At 38.4% G+C, this 17896-nt stretch overlaps 1 protein-coding gene across 3 annotated transcripts in view; it reads right to left on the reverse strand.

Moving 5' to 3' along the window:
• The window catches only part of TIAM2 (T cell lymphoma invasion and metastasis 2), a 185442-nt gene that overhangs the window by 63147 nt on the left and 104399 nt on the right, over positions 1 to 17896 (reverse strand). For all 3 annotated transcript variants that reach the window (XM_026079217.1, XM_026079215.1, XM_026079216.1), the window contains 3 exons: positions 7881 to 8066; positions 6518 to 6664; positions 2697 to 2759 (listed from right to left, as the gene is read on the reverse strand). In XM_026079217.1, the coding sequence (XP_025935002.1) occupies positions 2697 to 2759; positions 6518 to 6664; positions 7881 to 8066 (396 nt within the window). The remainder of the gene's footprint in view (positions 1 to 2696; positions 2760 to 6517; positions 6665 to 7880; positions 8067 to 17896) is intronic.

The following is a 17896-nucleotide window of genomic DNA, read 5'->3' on the forward strand; positions in this document are numbered from 1 at the left end:
CCCTTCCCCCATCTTTCCTAGTTTAAAGCCCTCCTTACCAGGTTGGCCAACCTGTTGGCAAAGACCTGTGTGCCCCGCCTCGTGAGGTGGATCCCATCTCTCGCCATCAGTTGTCGATCTTCAAACAGGGTCCCATGGTCGTAGAAACCAAAACCCTGTTGCCAACACCAGCGGCGCAGCCAGTCGTTAACCTGGAAAGTCCGTCTCCTCCTCAGAAGGCTGAGATCCCTTCCTTCCTCCTCTGCTGTGCCTTTGAAACCTCCTGGATGCCCTCCAATGGTTTGGGAAGAGTGAACTATGCTAGAGGACACAAGACCTACAGACAGCACTGCTGAGCTAGTTGTCACTGTGAACTTCCTAATCTTGAGGGGGTCGGGGCTAAACTGAGGGGCTCGTATGAAACCACTTCAGGAGAAACCTCCAAGGATTGCACCTAAGAGATTTTTTCTGTCCTCAGCATTAGGAGGGACAGAACCTTTCCACACTTTAACAGGACCTGACAGGAATTAATTGTATTTGCTATTTCTGAGATGTGAAATCGATGCAATCTCATAGCACACCCAATGGTACATTTTGGTGGAATTTGTGAGTGTTCTTCACAGGAGATTTTTCACCCAGAAATCCAAAATAATTATATTTTATTTTTAAAAGAGAGGGCTGATTTTTAACATATACTTTCCCACCCCATGAGTATATGGCAAGGCAAATGGGATAGGAAATAACAGGCAAGTAGTCAAGTAACTCAGTGAACTCATCTGCTTTGAAATTTTTCTTTAAAGTACACACAAAAAGCAAAGGCACTCTTTGGAGGCAAAACAGCATTATAGGTTTAGCTACTGTCAGTGGGATAAGTGGTATAGCTTTTCACAGTGGTATAGCTTTTGCTTTATTATCTGGCCATTAAATGAATAATGATAGGAAAATAAACCATGTACCACACAGTACAATAAATAAATAAATAATAAATAAATAAGTGAGATGATGAACTTTGTCCAAACCCCTCTCATGAGACTCATTTCAGCTCTTCATTACAGTTAATCATTTTCAAGAGTAGCATTTCATTTTAAATGCAGATTTTGGTACACAAATTCAGCTGAAAGGGTACTGCGTAGTATTGTAGTACACTTTTTTCTTTTTTTTTAAAGTCTTCTTCTAAGTTTTAAACTACATAAAAAGAATATCTGGTTCAGGGAACAAGTGAGGAATAGGGACGGAGGATAAGTGGAAAGACAAATACCCGCTTTTTAGTCTGGTGCATGTTGCAATTAAAGAAATCTGGCTATACTGTAATCAAAACAGTCTAGAAACCCAGCGACTAATAACGCTGGTGCATTCTCATTTCTTTGGACTAGGTGTTCTGCCTGGCAGCTGCTCTTCTGTGCTGTTATTACAGTGCTCTGTCGGCAGATTTGCCTCAGTTTCAACAGCTGGTTTGCTCCCAAGTCTGATTTGCGCTAACACATGTGTACAGATGGACAGGTCTTCTCCACAGACCAAAGAACGAGAAGTGGGGGAATTCTGTCGCCTCTCTGAGCAACCCCACCCCCAACCCCCCAAAACAGTTTCCCCATTTTACACTGTGAGAATTCTGTTCTTGGGAAGGAGGAACCAGGTGTACCCAATACTACAGCTACCATTTCTGATGAGATGTTAAGCCCTTTTAAAAGGGAAGGCATTTGGAATTCATTTTTTTTGCTTTTCTATGACATAAAGTCTGCAAGAAAACATGAATCATCCCATGCCAGGGATATTAGGCACGTTAATACATCATACACCAGAGGGATAATAATTAAACTCAAGTTTTGTAAATTTGTCTCCTTAATCGATAATGGTACAATTATGAAATCAAGGAGAGAAATCAACTCACAAGATTAAATCTCAATATTTTAACGGAGAGTATCTGCGCAGGCCTACCAAGGGAGAATGATTCTGTATAAGCTCTACAGTACATATGCAAAACTTGGTGGTCCAACATGCATATGAGTATGGATTTCATAGTGTCCTGCTTTGCTTCCAGAGTGCAGGACAGTGATATTATCCCCAGGGATGCTTTGGAAATTGAGAGAGATCATGATTCTTGTGCTCTCAATTTGCTCTCTGCATGGCAGGAATGAAAAATAACTCTACCTCCTCCTGTGTAGGATGTATTTCTGTGAGCACTGAGAGGCTGCTATTTTACTGGGTAATGCAGTTGAGAGGATCCCACTTCCTCTTCCTTTACTTGGTCAATACCCAGTTATATCTTAACTTACATTTTTCTGCTGGTATGCTAACTAGACTTTAATTAGACTTATTTGTCTTTACTTTCAAAATTTACAGTTTTTGTTGAACTAATCTGAGGCAAAGCAGAACAATGCAACTTGGGGTTTGGTCCATTAAGAGAGAGGCTTTCAGCCAAGTTCATTTCCAATTCTGTCTCTCTCAGACAGCAACCTAAAAAATATAGACAGTGTATGTCTGTAGGCATTAGTGCTACAAAGAAGCTTTTTTTTTAAAAAAAGGCTATCATACATGTTCAGAAACTTATGTTTTCATTATGTGGTTTCATTAGCAGAATTATAATTCTGTCATCTAATCCTAACTGAAGTTTTATGATCCTCAGCTGGGTTTCTGAACCAGTCTCACCATACACTTAGTGACATACATTCAGGAATTTAAAAACATGATGGTGAAGAATAAAGACAGGCTTATCTTACCTCAGCAGAGTTGGCTGAATTTTGAGTACCAGCAAATCCATGTCCTCCAGCTGAATCAAAAATCTATTAAAAATATTACAGATAAATAAGTAAGTAAAACACATTAAAGCTTTATTTCTTATCTGCATTAGGTAAATTACTGTGAATAAGTAAAAATGAAAGCTAAGTGAATAAAGATATATCAAACTATTAAACCCTAGAGATGTTTTTTGCACTTTTTATCACTTTATTCCGATTAGAAGAAGTACTAAAGAAATATCAATTCTTCTTCCATAAATAAAGTTGAAGCAAGTCTTTTCTTCCAGACTATATGCATGCTCACATTCAAATATGTACACAAGCATTCATGCCCTGTTTCTTTTTTCCTTGCTCTTTCTTATCTACCTTTTAGTGATAACATAAAAGTCATTTGCCTTCAAATCATGCACTATGCTCTAACTTGTAGTTTCAACCTTTGGTATATTCACGGATATAGCTATGAATCTCATAATTATTTAAAGGAACTGTTTCAAATCAGTGTTGCAGTTCTCTAAAACTCCCTACCCTATAGTTTTTCTTCTCTTGTACCTGAGCAGTTAGCTTCACACTATCAATGAAAACTTTTAGCCTAGCTTTTAGCTTTGAAGGCATGCTTGACCCCAAACCAGCACTAATAAGTAATGAAAATAGCTGACTATTGTGTCTGCTTTGGAAGTGAAGAAATGAGACAGAGACTTAAGTTCCCCACATGTTCAGAAGGCAAAATTACTAGCATGCCACAAAGGTGTTATTAATGGGATTATTAATATAATTAAAAAATATATTAAATGGCTAAAGATACAGTCAGATATTCTGGTGATAAGGGTTGTATAAACATGCAGATAGATCCACATAATTTACACATGATCTTGAGATTTGCAAGTAATAATGTTATCCTCCCAAAACACAAATATAAACAGCTTTTATTTCATCTCCTTCTGGGATGAACAAGTCAGGACAATATCAGACTTGAAACTGAACTTTTTGTTTAGGTTTTTCTTTTCCTTTTTAAAATTCTTTTTTGTTCTAGCAAGAGACTTTGGATAACCCAGTACAATGGCAAACTCTCTTAAGGTTCCAGAGAAACACTGTTTCTGACGATGTGAATAAAGGGCACCATTTCTGAACTTACTTTTCCTCATCTTACCCGCAGATGTAGTCAAAGTATTTTATTGTTTATGATTTTTTCAAAACAGTTTATCATTTAGACTCAAGAAAGCAGATAAGCATTTAAGAAACTAAGGATAATGTGAGCCTAGACATCCCCCATCTGCTACAGTTCAGTTTTATTAACTGGTTTCTAGAAAGACTGAGCCACTTCATTAATGTTTACAAAAGCCTTCCGGCAAAGAAATTCGGTGTTTTTATTTATTTATTTTTATTAACAACATAAAACTGAACTCAAGATAAAATTTAAAATGTCTCTGACACAACGATGTTCCAGACTGTACCATCTGAATTTGTAACTACTGTAGGTAACACCACACCAACTTGAGTCAAATAAACTTTAATTAAATCCATGAAAGCAAGAAAATGTAAAAGTTTTAACTTATTGTTTGAGACAGACATCAGAGCACAACAGGCAGAGAATTAAGCTCCACTTTTCTGCTTAACCCAATTTCCCAGAGGGTCGAAAGAGATCACAAGAAAGGTAGCCTCAGGCACATTCTGATTTTGATATACGAATACAGTTATGTGTATACACACACATCTGCACAACGACGTGGCTTCCCTTTTCAGTCACTTTCTAGAGTGGGTCAGTGTTTTAACCTACACTCTTAAAAATTCTTCACTTTTATAGGTATGAGTCATAGCCCAGTGTTACTCATATGCCATACTCAGCATTTACATTTCCTTAATTTTATTGTAGGATGTTTAATAAAACAAATGAAAAAAACATAAAAACCTGAGCTTGTGGATGAAAAACAACACCTTTTGGGGCCAGCTGGTTGCAAGCCTTGGAATAAACAGGGTGAGCAAAGCCTTTCCTCCTATCTGCCTGGGCGGGCAGGAGCGCTCCGCAGAGGGGCACCTCTGCCCATGCCCTGGCTTCCCTCTTCTGCCCGCCGAAAAGCACCAGGGACGACAGCACCATTCTCCTCTCTTTGCCATGGAAATATGATTTGCCTTTCTCCAAGTGCCACAGAATCCCCTCCATGCACTATAAAGCATACAGACGAACATATCACACGCTTAAGACAGTGAGAGGTATCAGCTCGGCTAGGAACAGAGCTAAGGAGCATAACATCCCTCTCCTCAGGCCCACCACTAACAGAGGAACAGAGGTGTAGGACTTGCAGACCAGCCTCATCTGTCAGTGTACAGGGGAAAACATGTGAAAATGATCATTTGGAGAAAATTTCCATGTCAGCTCCCTCTTTCATAAGGCAGAGTTGAATTTTTATTCTTATTCAGCTTCATCATATAAACACATTTCTAATGATACACTATAGYGCATAAGAGCTACCCAAAGAACTTCATCTCAGTGTAACGTGTAGATAAATATTTACCCATTAAGAACATAAACTGCTTGACCAGAAAACCCTGATATGTTATTTTGCAACACTAAAGCTGTTGCATCAATTCTTGGACTATTGCGATATGAATATGGATAGGCATGTTTAAATATTTCAAAAGCAGATTGCCATACATATGTAACGGCAGCCAATTTTTGACTGCTAAGTGAGTGTAGATTTTGACAAATAAAATCAAAATACAAGACCTAGGAACAATGTTATTTAATGCACAGTGCACAAAATACTGGTTTGCAGTAGATGCCGCAGACATGGCAAAGGCTAGTGAAGAGAATAGTGCTCTGAGTGTGGGTGCATGTGTACATCTTCTGTGTAACAGCCATGGAAGTGTCACTGCTCTCATTTACTGTATTTCAGGGGAGAAGGCTGTGACCTTTTGTTTCACATTTAATTGTGTTTTTACTGGGGAAACACAGACTCCTGAAGTGTGGGGTTTACACTGAATATATGCACAGGCCATTTGTTTCATAAGCAGAAAATGATCCTGTGACACGCTAGTGATTTCATAAGTAGGAAGACAGTCCTTCAGTGTGGGCATGCATGAGACCGGCTGGAGGCGCTGGCACAGCCTTTCTCTTCTTGGGCCCATGTGCTCCAACAAGACAAACCTGTGCCAAGCCTTCAGCAGGTGTAAACTGACACACCTTTATTAGTCAGCTATCTACACAACAGGAAAACTGGCCTTCTGTATGACAGCAATCTTCTCCTTTTGGCTAAAAAGTACTTCCAGGCAGCACATGCTGCTTTGCACATCCCCCCATAAAAGGTCATGCTAAAGAGGTGCATCAGTCTCTCCTCTTCTCACTTGTAGACTGACATGTGTTATTCTGTATTTAAATGGCAACGTACTTCAGAGTCCCAGTCATAAGCCAGTACAACACTGTCTTAAGAGCTGTGCCTACCAAGTGTCTCCTAAGAAATCCTACTCCCAAATAGTTTGCAGTCTGGCCAGAAGACAAGTTTTGTTACAAATTCAAACCCAACGGTCTTGCACTGCTGATAACCAACTAGCCCATTTGGGTCAAAACCTCTTACTCACCAATCTTACTCATCACACAGTAATCCAAAATTAGATATAGAGTAACGCTTCTTACAAAGTGAACACTCCCACTTTGAGTCTGCCTTGTCTACTGAAATTGCAATCGCAACTCTGATGGACAGGCGACGTCTCCTAACCCACACACCGACAGCATCTCACAGAAGGAGGCCCCATTAAAAATAAGCCTTTCAAAGCTTTCAGTGTCCTAGAACCCAGTAAATGATATCTACCTGAGTTATGGAAGGTCGCTTTTCTTTCCCTTTTCTTGCCAATGTGTCCAGTCCTTTTAGCGAAGAAAATAAACCCTTCTTACTTCGGACTCTTTGCGACAGAGACAGGGTACGCTTCCTGAGGGCAGTTTCATCTCTGGAGCAGATCTATTTAAACATACAGACAGACCTTCCTATATCACTTTCATAGGAGCAAAATAACTACAGTCATTTCAACTTGAGACATCAAATGAGAGTTACTTCAGTTCATCTCAATATAACATGCCAAGATGTAAGGACAGTGCTTTAAACTTTCCGCTGCTTCTTTTGGTATTCAGTTGGAGTTGGAATGTATTTTATGTCATGGAGCAAAATTAGAAGGTCACATGAAGAGAGGAACTGAGAAAATATTGCTCTGTACAACAGAAGAAGTTAATGAAAAGACTCTGAAGAAGAATGATAACAAATGATTTCAAGATAAAATTTCTGGAGGGAGGAAAACTCTCAGAATTCCCAAACATAGGAGATAAACATGCTGCAGCATTATGTTATTAACAAGCAATGACACAAACCACACAGATAAAAATAGTGGCAGAAATAAACACATTCCCTGAATGGACTTTCAGGACTACCATTCAGTCTGACTTATGCAGCATATGTGATCTAGCCTTCTCTGCAAAGATCAGCCTCACAGCCCTCTAAGGTTAAAGAGCAGAGGCAAATCTGTTATTGCCATAGTTCACTTGAAGCCAACATGGTGACAACAGCTTACAGCAGCTGAGGATCTTCCTCACTAATCTTTGCAAACACAGGCCACAGTTCTCAAAAGTGACTTATAATTTTGGATTGCCTCCAGTTTTGGCCTATTCTAAAAACACTCTCTTTTCAAACAGCGGGTACCAAACTGTTTCCAAAAAAATGAGCCTTCTGGCATCTCCAAAAATGACCAGCTCAACTCAGAGGGACCAGAATCAATTTTGGAAATTTCAGCTTTAGGTTTATTTCGCTCTAAGTGATTAAGCTCCTACGCACTTTAACCTGTGAACTTGATGGGGATGAAATGGAGTGACAAAATTTCAACACATTGACTTGTTTACATCTGAAAAGTACTCTGCTGTGTTTCTTTTTCAGATAGAAGTCAAAAGTAGCTGCTTCTGGAGTCCCCAGGGGCAAAAAAAGAGTCATGGCCACATCCTCATGGTTTCAAAGTCTGTCCCTAGGGAAGAAAATTATTTGCAGCCAAGGAACAGGCAGAAGGGAGCAAGGCTGTGTGGACAGTGCATGTGGGTGCAACCATGAATTATCCTAGCACAATTCCACATATAAATATAATATTAATGTTGGCTTTATGTTACATACCCATGAAAAGTGCATTCAGACTTACCAGTGCATGGAAGGATGAGACAGAGAAGATGCCGAGCCTCCCCAGGGCCAATTTTGAAGGACGACTGGCAGCAGCCAAAAGGCTCTTTGGGTTTGGGAGCTCCCCACCTTGCAAACTGGCTAGGTAACATCGCATTCGGAAAAGGTCCATGTTAAATTTTTCCAGGTTCTGTTCCCATTGCTGGATCTGTTTAGATATAAAAAGGGACAATTAAAAGGGGCAAAAAATGTCTCTGTGGGCTGCACTGAAAATTTGAGCTCTTCCACAAACCCATAGTAAATTACTTTCATCTGGTGGTATATGGATTAGATTAGTTATTCCCTGCCAAAACACATTCAGTCATATTGTGTTACAACAACTCAAAAGATGGCTTGAAATAAAACAAAGCTGGTGGTCTTAAATGCATATTGACAAGATGAACATACCATGAACTTTGGGTAGTTTGATAGCCACAAAAGCAGTTGCATAAAAACATAACCCTGTGGTTCATGAAGGCTTTTCATGAAGGGTGTGGGGGCGTGGTTGAAGATTAGCTTTGTTTCCTTCAGTTTTATGAGCTTAGATTGTATAGCTGGCTGGCTGAAAGCATGTATGGCTAGGCTAATTCAGTAAATAAAGCAGCTACGCTGATAGGTTCTGTTCATGTTTTAATACTCTTCCTATGGCCTCTTTATCTGTAAACAGGAGATGATAACAAGTAACACAAGCAAATATGATTCTTTGTCTGTTTAATAGGTAAGATATAGTTATGCTCAGGCAGACTGCAAAAATGAGTTATATTTGCCCAATACATATTACTGGATCCAAACAAGAATGCATACATACCCTTTATGCAATATTAGATATATGTAACACATATGTGTATATATAACAGACACCTTAAGACAATTTTAATATAAAATCAGGAAACTGAAGGGATGCAAATATATACCTAAATGAGTTAAGTTCTGAATCAAGTCTGAAAGTACAAATTTTAAGTCAGTGTTTGTGTATATACACACTCATCTACACAAACACATAATTTTACATACTGCACAGAAGTCAGGTTTTGCTTTTCATTTCCCCAATTCACAGATTGGTAGTTGCAGTTAAAACCTGCCTCACAGTGTACACTATACATTAACACTGATCAATATTACAAATAAAAAGAAAAGGGCAGCTGTGTTCAGTATATTAGACACATCCACACGGGAAGGCAGAAAAACAGTAAGTGTATGTAGATGAGCTGAGGATTGTTAAAATCCCCTGACAGTGGTCTCCTTCAGATGTCAGCTCAGACTGCTGTATGTTAGCTTTTAAATGGGAGGGTCGAGGTTGTAGAGACAGTTTCTCATGTTTTCTCTAGTGTGCACTGACTTCCTACCTTTCACTGACACACCTTACTTGTCCCTGTGTGTACAGGACATTATCACCTTAAATTCAGAATAATCATGGTTGGGACAAACACCTTTATGAGTTAGAAAATAAGTTTATAAAAACCATAAAAATCCAGGGTGAATGATATGACCTGCAGGCTTGTCTTGAAGCAAAATCAGTTCAGTTTCCTTATAATGCTGCCAAATATCACAACCATTAAACACATATCTTGCTTTGGCAGAGTCTTACAGAAAATCTTTTGGCTTCTTCTGCATGCTGTTTTCTAGTAGTAAACTTCAAGAAGAGGCTTAAAGGAGGTTGTTCACCATTTTTTTTGTTTGAGGGCCCCTACTCCTTATTACATTGTGAGTGACAGAGACAGAAGTGCAAACTAAAATACGATTCACTAAAAATAAAGCAACTAGTATTCTAAATTTCTTGTGAGAAGCTTTTTATTTCTGTTTTAAACTAGACCTAGCTCTCCTGAAACTTCTTTTTTACTGTCGTTGCTAACCTGCTGGTTTACTGTTGAGATATTTCTTCATTACAGCTGATGTCACCTAATTTTGCACAGATGCTTAAAATCTGGGTACATCTCACTTGCAGACACCTGCATGGGAGGTCAGGAACATTACCACCAGCAGAAACACGACTAACAGGGCATAAATTGCCACAGGCAAGCTGGCATGAGACACCCAGCCTTCCAAACAAATCAATTTTAAAGAACTGTTAAGGAAAAGATAGGTTACTGCCTGCTTGAAACATATCCCATATTGTGTACTCTAAATGTTTACTTTAATTGTCAGGCTTCGCTGAGCTGGAAAATGACCGTTTCCCATGGCAGTGGAATTTTTTTAAATTCTTTTTCTTGGTATTTAAATTATCTTGTAAGTGGAGGCACTATAGGGAGTCTCCAGTGAATGGGACAAGGAATGTCTGTGTTCATGGGTGAAGCAACTTTTTCATGTCATGTAGGGAACCCAAAGCAGTTGATCAGCCAACAAATTACATTTATGTTTAGACTCAAGTCTCTTATTTCCCCAATAAAAAAGTGGAGCAATGCAAGAGTGTAAAAGGCCCTGTTAACAAAACGGTGCTAAGGCTTGTACTACAACTGATGGAGATGCTCTCTATTCTGGCTTCCTTACACATGTACTCACAAGCTGTGGCATCAGTTACAGCTACAGCAAGAGGCAATCTTTTTGGCAGTGTGGGTGAAAAAAAGGGAAAGGAAGACAATATACCATTTTGTATCACCTGTGAATGCGAAATTATCATTTATATTATACTAATAGAAAAAGAAAAAAAATTTTTCAAGGAATATTCTAAAAATAAAAGATAGAGATTACAAAAGATCACGATGTGAACAACTCACAGAAGTCCACAGAGAAAGGACAGAAATATACACCTTATGAAGATGCCCTCATCTAATATCTCACCACGGACACTAAAAACATGCACCCCCGAAAATATCAATTATTTTTTCCTGGGCTTATCTGATTCTTTACTTTGTATTCTTTTTGTCTCAGGCACCCCAAAAGAATATTTTTCTGCTTTCCAGTACCTTGTGCATGGGACAATTTCAACAAGAGGTTTTGTCACTATCTGTTTCTCTGTGTGTTGACACCCAACTAGAACAAAACCATGTTGTTAGCTTTCCACACAGCCAAAAGCTGCAAACTGTGAAGCGCTTCCCTTTGGGGTGACATCTCCATGGGTACAGAGCCCAACCCAACTTTGAACACCTCAGGAACAGAACAAGACTTGCTCCGGGTGCTGCTGGAGCGGGGCATCCAGTTCCTATTGAAAGGAAGCTGAACACAAGCATTTACGTGTTTCTGAGGTCTTCCTCAAATCCTGATTAACATTTTTCCTAAGATGTATTTTAAAATAAAGATAATCTAAGAATGGGAAGTGGGGTATAACATGAGGACATTCTAAAGAAATGATTTAATTACACTGTTTATCAGTCATGCAGGATGCTAGCTAATCAGCTCCAAAAGCAGCAGTAATCATGATGTTACATTTAATGGCATTAGCAAAAGCTGTGGGCAGGGATTTTCTGGGTTTGTCTTGTAGTCTTATCAAAACCAGGGATGTCTGGAACCAATTGGAGACCATGAACCAATACCAGCTGCTATTTGTCTAAACCTTTTAAACTATGATAATTCTTCCTAAGATTTATATTCTTGAAGACTAAACGGGGGAAGCTAACAATATAAAAAGCAACAACTTTAAAGTACAGTATGACCTGGTCCATGAAGTTAATTTACAGCCTGCAAACTGGATGCTGCAGTCCTCTTTCTGCTATTGTGTGAGGCAAATCTCTGATCCACATGGGAGGACTGCCTGAAAGAAAGCTCAAGGATTTAACTTCATCATGCATATACAAAATGGACCTTTTGAAATCTGTTCTAAAGCAAATGGGAAAAAGTGGATGCACCAGACAGAATGAGAATAGGAACGGGTGGCAAAGGCTAACAGCAATAATAAGTGGTCCCACAAATAGATAAGAGATATATGGCCCAATGTGGGGCACGCCAATCAGCACCCCTTATGACCTGCTTAGCTATCATCACTTGTAACTAGAAGAAGGGGGAAGCTGCCTAGACTGCCTGCCTGCACTGCAAGTTAGAGCATCCAAAACCCTTTCTTCTAAAGTTTCAAGCATAATTTAAAAACCTTCATGCAAATTTATAGAAAAGGCATTAAAGGAGGTGATGAAAGAGGGATGATGTCATTCTCGATATAGGCAAGTGTTAGGAAAGGATTGCTGGGTTTAGTGGCAACTTGAGAGAGCCTGGAAGAAACACAAGGAGGTGCCACCAAAATGAATTTATTCAGACTCATAGCATCCCTATAAGGTAGGGCGAAAAAAGGAGACTATGGCAGAAGGGTATAAAGGAGTAAGAATGAGGACCATGAATGATTTAGTTTGGGCCACCAGGAGAAATTAAGGCAAGGACATCTGGTGTAGGGACAAGGTGGTAACTATGTGGGGAATGGTAAGCAAAGGGATTAATTTTTGCAACAGAAAATTAGTCCAGGAATGAAGTTTCAAAAGTTAACTAACAAAGGAACTACGACATGGTAAGTACTTTGGCAGTAAGGACTGGTTTCAGCTCATAAGCAGCCATTTGTGAAAAATCGATTAAGACATTGAGAAACCATCGTAAAATAATTAAATTTTAAATTACACGAACAGATGAGCTAAAGGAAGATGCTAGAAAGCTGGCCTTTGCTAATTCAATAACCCTGTGAGGTTTGCTACAGCTATACTCTAAAGTAGCAGGTTGGGGAAAGCAAAGGGTGAATACGGTCAGAACAGACAACACAGATGAGTGTTTTCCAGCATGTGGTTTGGTGATCCGGTAAATACTTCTTAGGAGGTTACAAGAAGTGATTAAGGAAGAACAGTTCCTATGTGCTACACTGTCTTCTCTATATGCAAAACTTCTAATGGCATCTCCACCTCCACTGACAAATTTCCAAGGTCTCACAGATTGCAGAGAGAGGGCCTCAACACTCCTCAGCGAGGACGGGGACAGTCGCTGGAGCTCTGGGGTGCCCAGCGGTGTCCCCGGCTTCTGGCCCGTCATATGCTACACTGCAAACAGCATCCCAAGAACAGCTCTTCACTGGGGTTTGGGTTTTTTTTTTCTGGTTTTGTTTTTTGTTTGTTTTTGTTTTAAACAAGTTCTGTACAAAGTAGAAGAGCTCAGTATAATAAAAGCAAAATGTGAATGGCTGAAAAAAGCACATGTGAATGGCTGAAAGCGGTGCCAGAAATGACACTGTACTGACTCAAAAGAGGAATACCTCAAGGAAGTATAGGAAAAACTCACTATTTTCCTAAAAAATGGAGGGGTCATGAAGGAAAAAACTTCCTGGATAGCTCTTCTGAAAAAAAAAAACCCACCAGTTTTACACTTTGCACTTATTTAAAATAACAAAAAGGAAAAGATGCACAGTGAGGAGAGCATTCTCTCAGTGCGTAAGACTTTAAAAATGATTTGATTCAGTAGAAGTTCCTGTACCACACAGAAGTATGAGATCCTTACTGATGCAACTCACTATCTACAGCAATGAGAAATTCAGAATTTTCCCCTACAAAACTTATTCTTTCCAGATTGAAAGCATTTCTGCAAGCTGACCTATGGAATACTGTGGATTTAAAAGAAACTTCTGCTGCAGTTTTATATGAACAGCTTTTCAACCACATTACAAACAACACCAGACTCTTTGCATTCCAGTCCCCCGTTCTCAGACACAAGTCATATTGTACCCATCTGGACAAATGAGTCACTCAGTATCTGGGGACAGGAAAAAGATTTTTATTGCCATTACCTCCTAAAGCAAACTTGGAGGATCACAAATGTCACTCTTCCCAAAATTCCGTTATTATAAAGCCCATTACAAAGATACTGTTATAACTTTAAGCTTTTTTAAAATAAAGAATGGAACATAACAGAGTAAAACAACAATGATATGCAATTAGTGATACCCTTTATGTTCCATCTGCTTAGTGACTTAACGCAACAGTTAAGAAAACTCCCTGAAATAACAAGACAATGATAGCTTTTTACTACTAATGCTATCTCTCTGATTGTTTGGAAGGACAGAATTTTCATCATGTCTAAGCAAAACAGGTAGAAGAAATTTTTTCCCCCAAACCAGTATCAAGATCTGATACATGGAAGAGCTCCAGCATGTATTTTTAATCATGTCAATAATATGATTGAAACTGGCAATACTACATGCATATTACAGTTATGGATGTACTTGAGAAAGCCCCTGAATCCTGTTATCCAACTGCCCCCTCCCCTACAAAAAGAGAGACCAGTCATTCCTGTGCACCCTGCCACCAGCTTCACCCTATGAGACAACTCTGTGCAACCCTCCATTCAGTAATAGTTTATTCACTATTTTATATTAAATCTTTGTGAAAGAAAGATGGAAATTCACCCATCTGCAAAATGGTAGTTACAGCGGTGAGGAGAAGGGAGATGACCTTCCTCAGCTTTCCTGGCTGCCGACTCACTTCCTTCCATAGTGATGGGCTACTACCAAAAGAGAAGGATTTTCCTAATAATAGAGAGAGGATATTGGAATGGAATGGCTCTTATATTGAAGAGTAACACCTAAAAAGAACAGAACTGAACCGCTCAGACGAGAAAGCAGAGTTCTGCTGTAGCCAGTTCAAAGACCACCCAAACGGAAGATCTGTCATAACAAGTTCATATAATATTTGTTAGTTTAGGAGGGTATAAAAGGGAAAAAAAGTAATTATGTATTGCAGTTAAAGTTGAATTTTTGTGCAGCAAAACTGGCAAGCGCTAGCAAAGCTCTCTGAAAAGATTCTCTTTGAGGGTCGTGAGTTCTCACTTGAATGTTAGAAAATATTTCATCAGAATCTCTATAGAAAATGAAAACATGAAATTTGGCATTTTGAAGCCTGGGCAATAAAATTCCCAAAACTATTCCAGTCATCATCATATAAGTTTTAGTGAGAGAAAAGATAAAAAGTCAGTTACATTTTAAACAAAAAAGTAATTAAGTTACCCACTACGTAAAAAAAAAAAACAGAGGCCACCAAAGGGAACAGAAGAAAGGTACTAATGGATTTCATGAGTACTCGGAGTAAGCAGAATACCATCTTATTGATCTCCTTATTTGGATTTTTACAGTGACAGATAAACTATTTTTGGTTGGACGAAAGATAGGAAAACTCCACTGAAAATTATCTCCAAGCATGTGCCTGTTCTTCTCATTAATGCTTCATCATTTCAGTGCTTACAAGTAAATAGCTATGTTCATAACTCATCCGATAAGTAAGTTAAGTATCATGCACACAGAAAATATGAATCATGTCAGATAACTCCAAATAGCTTGGAAAACATTATTATTCCAATATATTAAAATTTGAAGAGAAAAGCCCAGAATTCTTTCAAGCAAGTATTATTCATATTATTGTTCTAAAATGAGACAATAGAAAAGTACCAAGTACATGAATAAATAGAGCAAGAGCGGTGTTGCCCTCACTATGAGGTAGATTTTCCACTCCATTATAGTGTTCTATCAGCACAGGCAGCCCCGCTTCTGACTTAATGTGCAATATTTTGTTAAAAGAGCTCTGAATAAAGGCTAATAATCCTTTTCAGTAACKTCCGTGGCAGTTAGACAGGGCTCCATATTCATACCAAATACTGTGATTTCTCTACCAGGTTAAACAGCCAACATTTATAAAAGACTGTGACTCCAATGGGTTTGAAATGAATCTCAGCACCACGGGATTTTCAAATATGCTACCTTTTGTCCCAATTCTCCTGGGGTTTGGAGAGAAATTGCACCCTGAGGGAATATCACCACCCACAGCATATTTATTGCATATAGTAATAGAAACACACACGGTTGCCAGAGCTGTAAAGGTAGTATGTGCAGACTTGGGATTTCCAGCCGTGTTGTCAGTGGCCTATTGGGATTAGCTGCTATGTGTACACTGCTAGCGCGGATGCTTCTTTGTTCTCTTCTAAACTGCCAAATACACCAAAAGCTATGTGAAGGGCTGCCATTTGCTCTCACACAACTTCTAAATCTATTATTATGGGACCAGTGAACCCAGATAGAGGGAATACATGATCTAGGCTGCAAGGCTAAAAACTTTTTTCTGCCAATCCTATAGCATCAAGTTTCTAAAATGGCAATTTCTCTAGAGAACCAACATTTTCCTTGTAAATTGTTCATTTGCACTTCTTCTGTTTAGCACTACCTTTATCAAATGCTAGCCTGTAAATCCATCAAATATAAAAGTAGCATCAAACTCCAGCCTCTCCAGTCCACCTGCTGGACATGAGAAAGAAACATATGTGCACTTTTAAATATGTGTGGCTATTTTAAAAGTCCAGGTTTCCTTACTGCAACTGCCTTTTAAGTAATGGTAACTGCGAGACAAGAAAGGGCTTTGCATGCTTGTAAAGTCCTGTGAATTACTAAGTCTGAAGCAGAGAAGTACTGGTTTTAAATCAATACAGATGTAAAAGAAGATGTAATAGAAACTCGAGGTTGGTGATTGTTCTTCTGGGAAAGAGGAAGGAAATGGAGAGATGATTTAGAAATTGCAATTTCCCAGATAATCTTTAATGTAAAAAAACTGAAATGTAGATTGTGCTTCATCTATTCACATAAAGAATATCTTGGTCCTTCTGAAGTCAATCACAATACTTCCACTGACCCCCCCGAACTTAAAATATCCCCAGTGAAGTGTTCTGGAATGGGACGTATGGCATGCTTATAAGCTATGGTATCTGCAATACACTATACTTCAACATGGAGGACTCCTAACTCTCATGCAGTTGACAACACCATCAAACCTAAAAAAACAAACCCCAGAATTTACATTCCTCTTGTTTCTCAAAGGTTGCAAAAGACAACTAAACTACTTATTAAACAACTGAGCTCCATACATGCAAACTTTTCCCCCAGGAACAATATTTTTTCAAAATTGATGGTTAACTAATTATATTAAGAATTCTTGCTTACTAATTATATCAAGATTAAAAAAAAATCTCTGAGATATTTAAATCAAAAGATTAGGAAACCTGGTTGTCTACTGACTTTTCTTTGAAGTGACTTTGCCAACAAACCTTTAGCAGTTGTATCAAGAGATTTTTATAGAGATCAAAGGGATGAAGACTGGAGAAAAAGTTCATTATAAATTCATTGTTTGCTAGCTACGCAATGTTTGCAAATGATCCATCTCACTCTCTGTCTCACTGTTTTGACCTCATTCGATGTCTTGAGAAATTCATAGACAGAAGATTAACAGGAATAAATCTTCCACAGCCCTAGTGATGGACTGCAGTTATAACAGAATGCAGCCAACTTCTCGCCAGGACTGGCCTGGAAAACAATGGTGGTTGTTCAAGGATGGAACATCTAATTAGCAGAAATTAAGAGACCATCATGAATACTGTTTAGATTAATCTAAATAAACTACTAATATTAGGATCTAATGGATGGGTAATTATTATATTAATATTATATATATAATCATATTATATATATAATTTTATATATAATTATAAAAATAAAATTATTGTAGTAATTAAATTAATATGCATTAGGGTTTTTCTTCAGTGCGTCATAGGCCACAGTAAGCACTATAGTGTTTCTAGAAATCTGTATATTCTAAGTCTCAAAACCCGCTGTAATAAAGGGATGTTTATGGGTTTTCCTCCTCTATTTATCTCACTAGACTCTAGACCATGAAATACGTGACATGGAAATTATAAACGTTTGAGCAATGTAAGAGCTTATGAACATTTGCACTACAAATCATTACACAAATCTGAATACTTCTTAATCTCTGCTCAAAAGCTTTAGACAGAAGTGTACTGCTAGAGCTTTATGGTGAAGTCAGTATGAGTCAGTCTGCCTTTGGTCAAATTCAGACCAGTATAATAAGAATTTTAAATATAATAAGTATCAAATTCATGAAACTAAGAGTGTTCTACTAATACCAAAGTAACATAATTATGCTGTACTGAAGCAAAGGAAATAAACTGTGGTTGCTATTCATGAGGCCATAATATGCAGCCTAAAGTAATGATAGAGCAATAGCTACTCCAACTAGGAAGGTGGGTACAGATGAGGTCTCAAAA

Source organism: Apteryx rowi, unplaced genomic scaffold, assembly GCF_003343035.1.
Source record: "Apteryx rowi isolate R43461 unplaced genomic scaffold, aptRow1 scaffold_495, whole genome shotgun sequence".
Classification (NCBI taxonomy): Eukaryota; Metazoa; Chordata; class Aves; order Apterygiformes; family Apterygidae; genus Apteryx; species Apteryx rowi.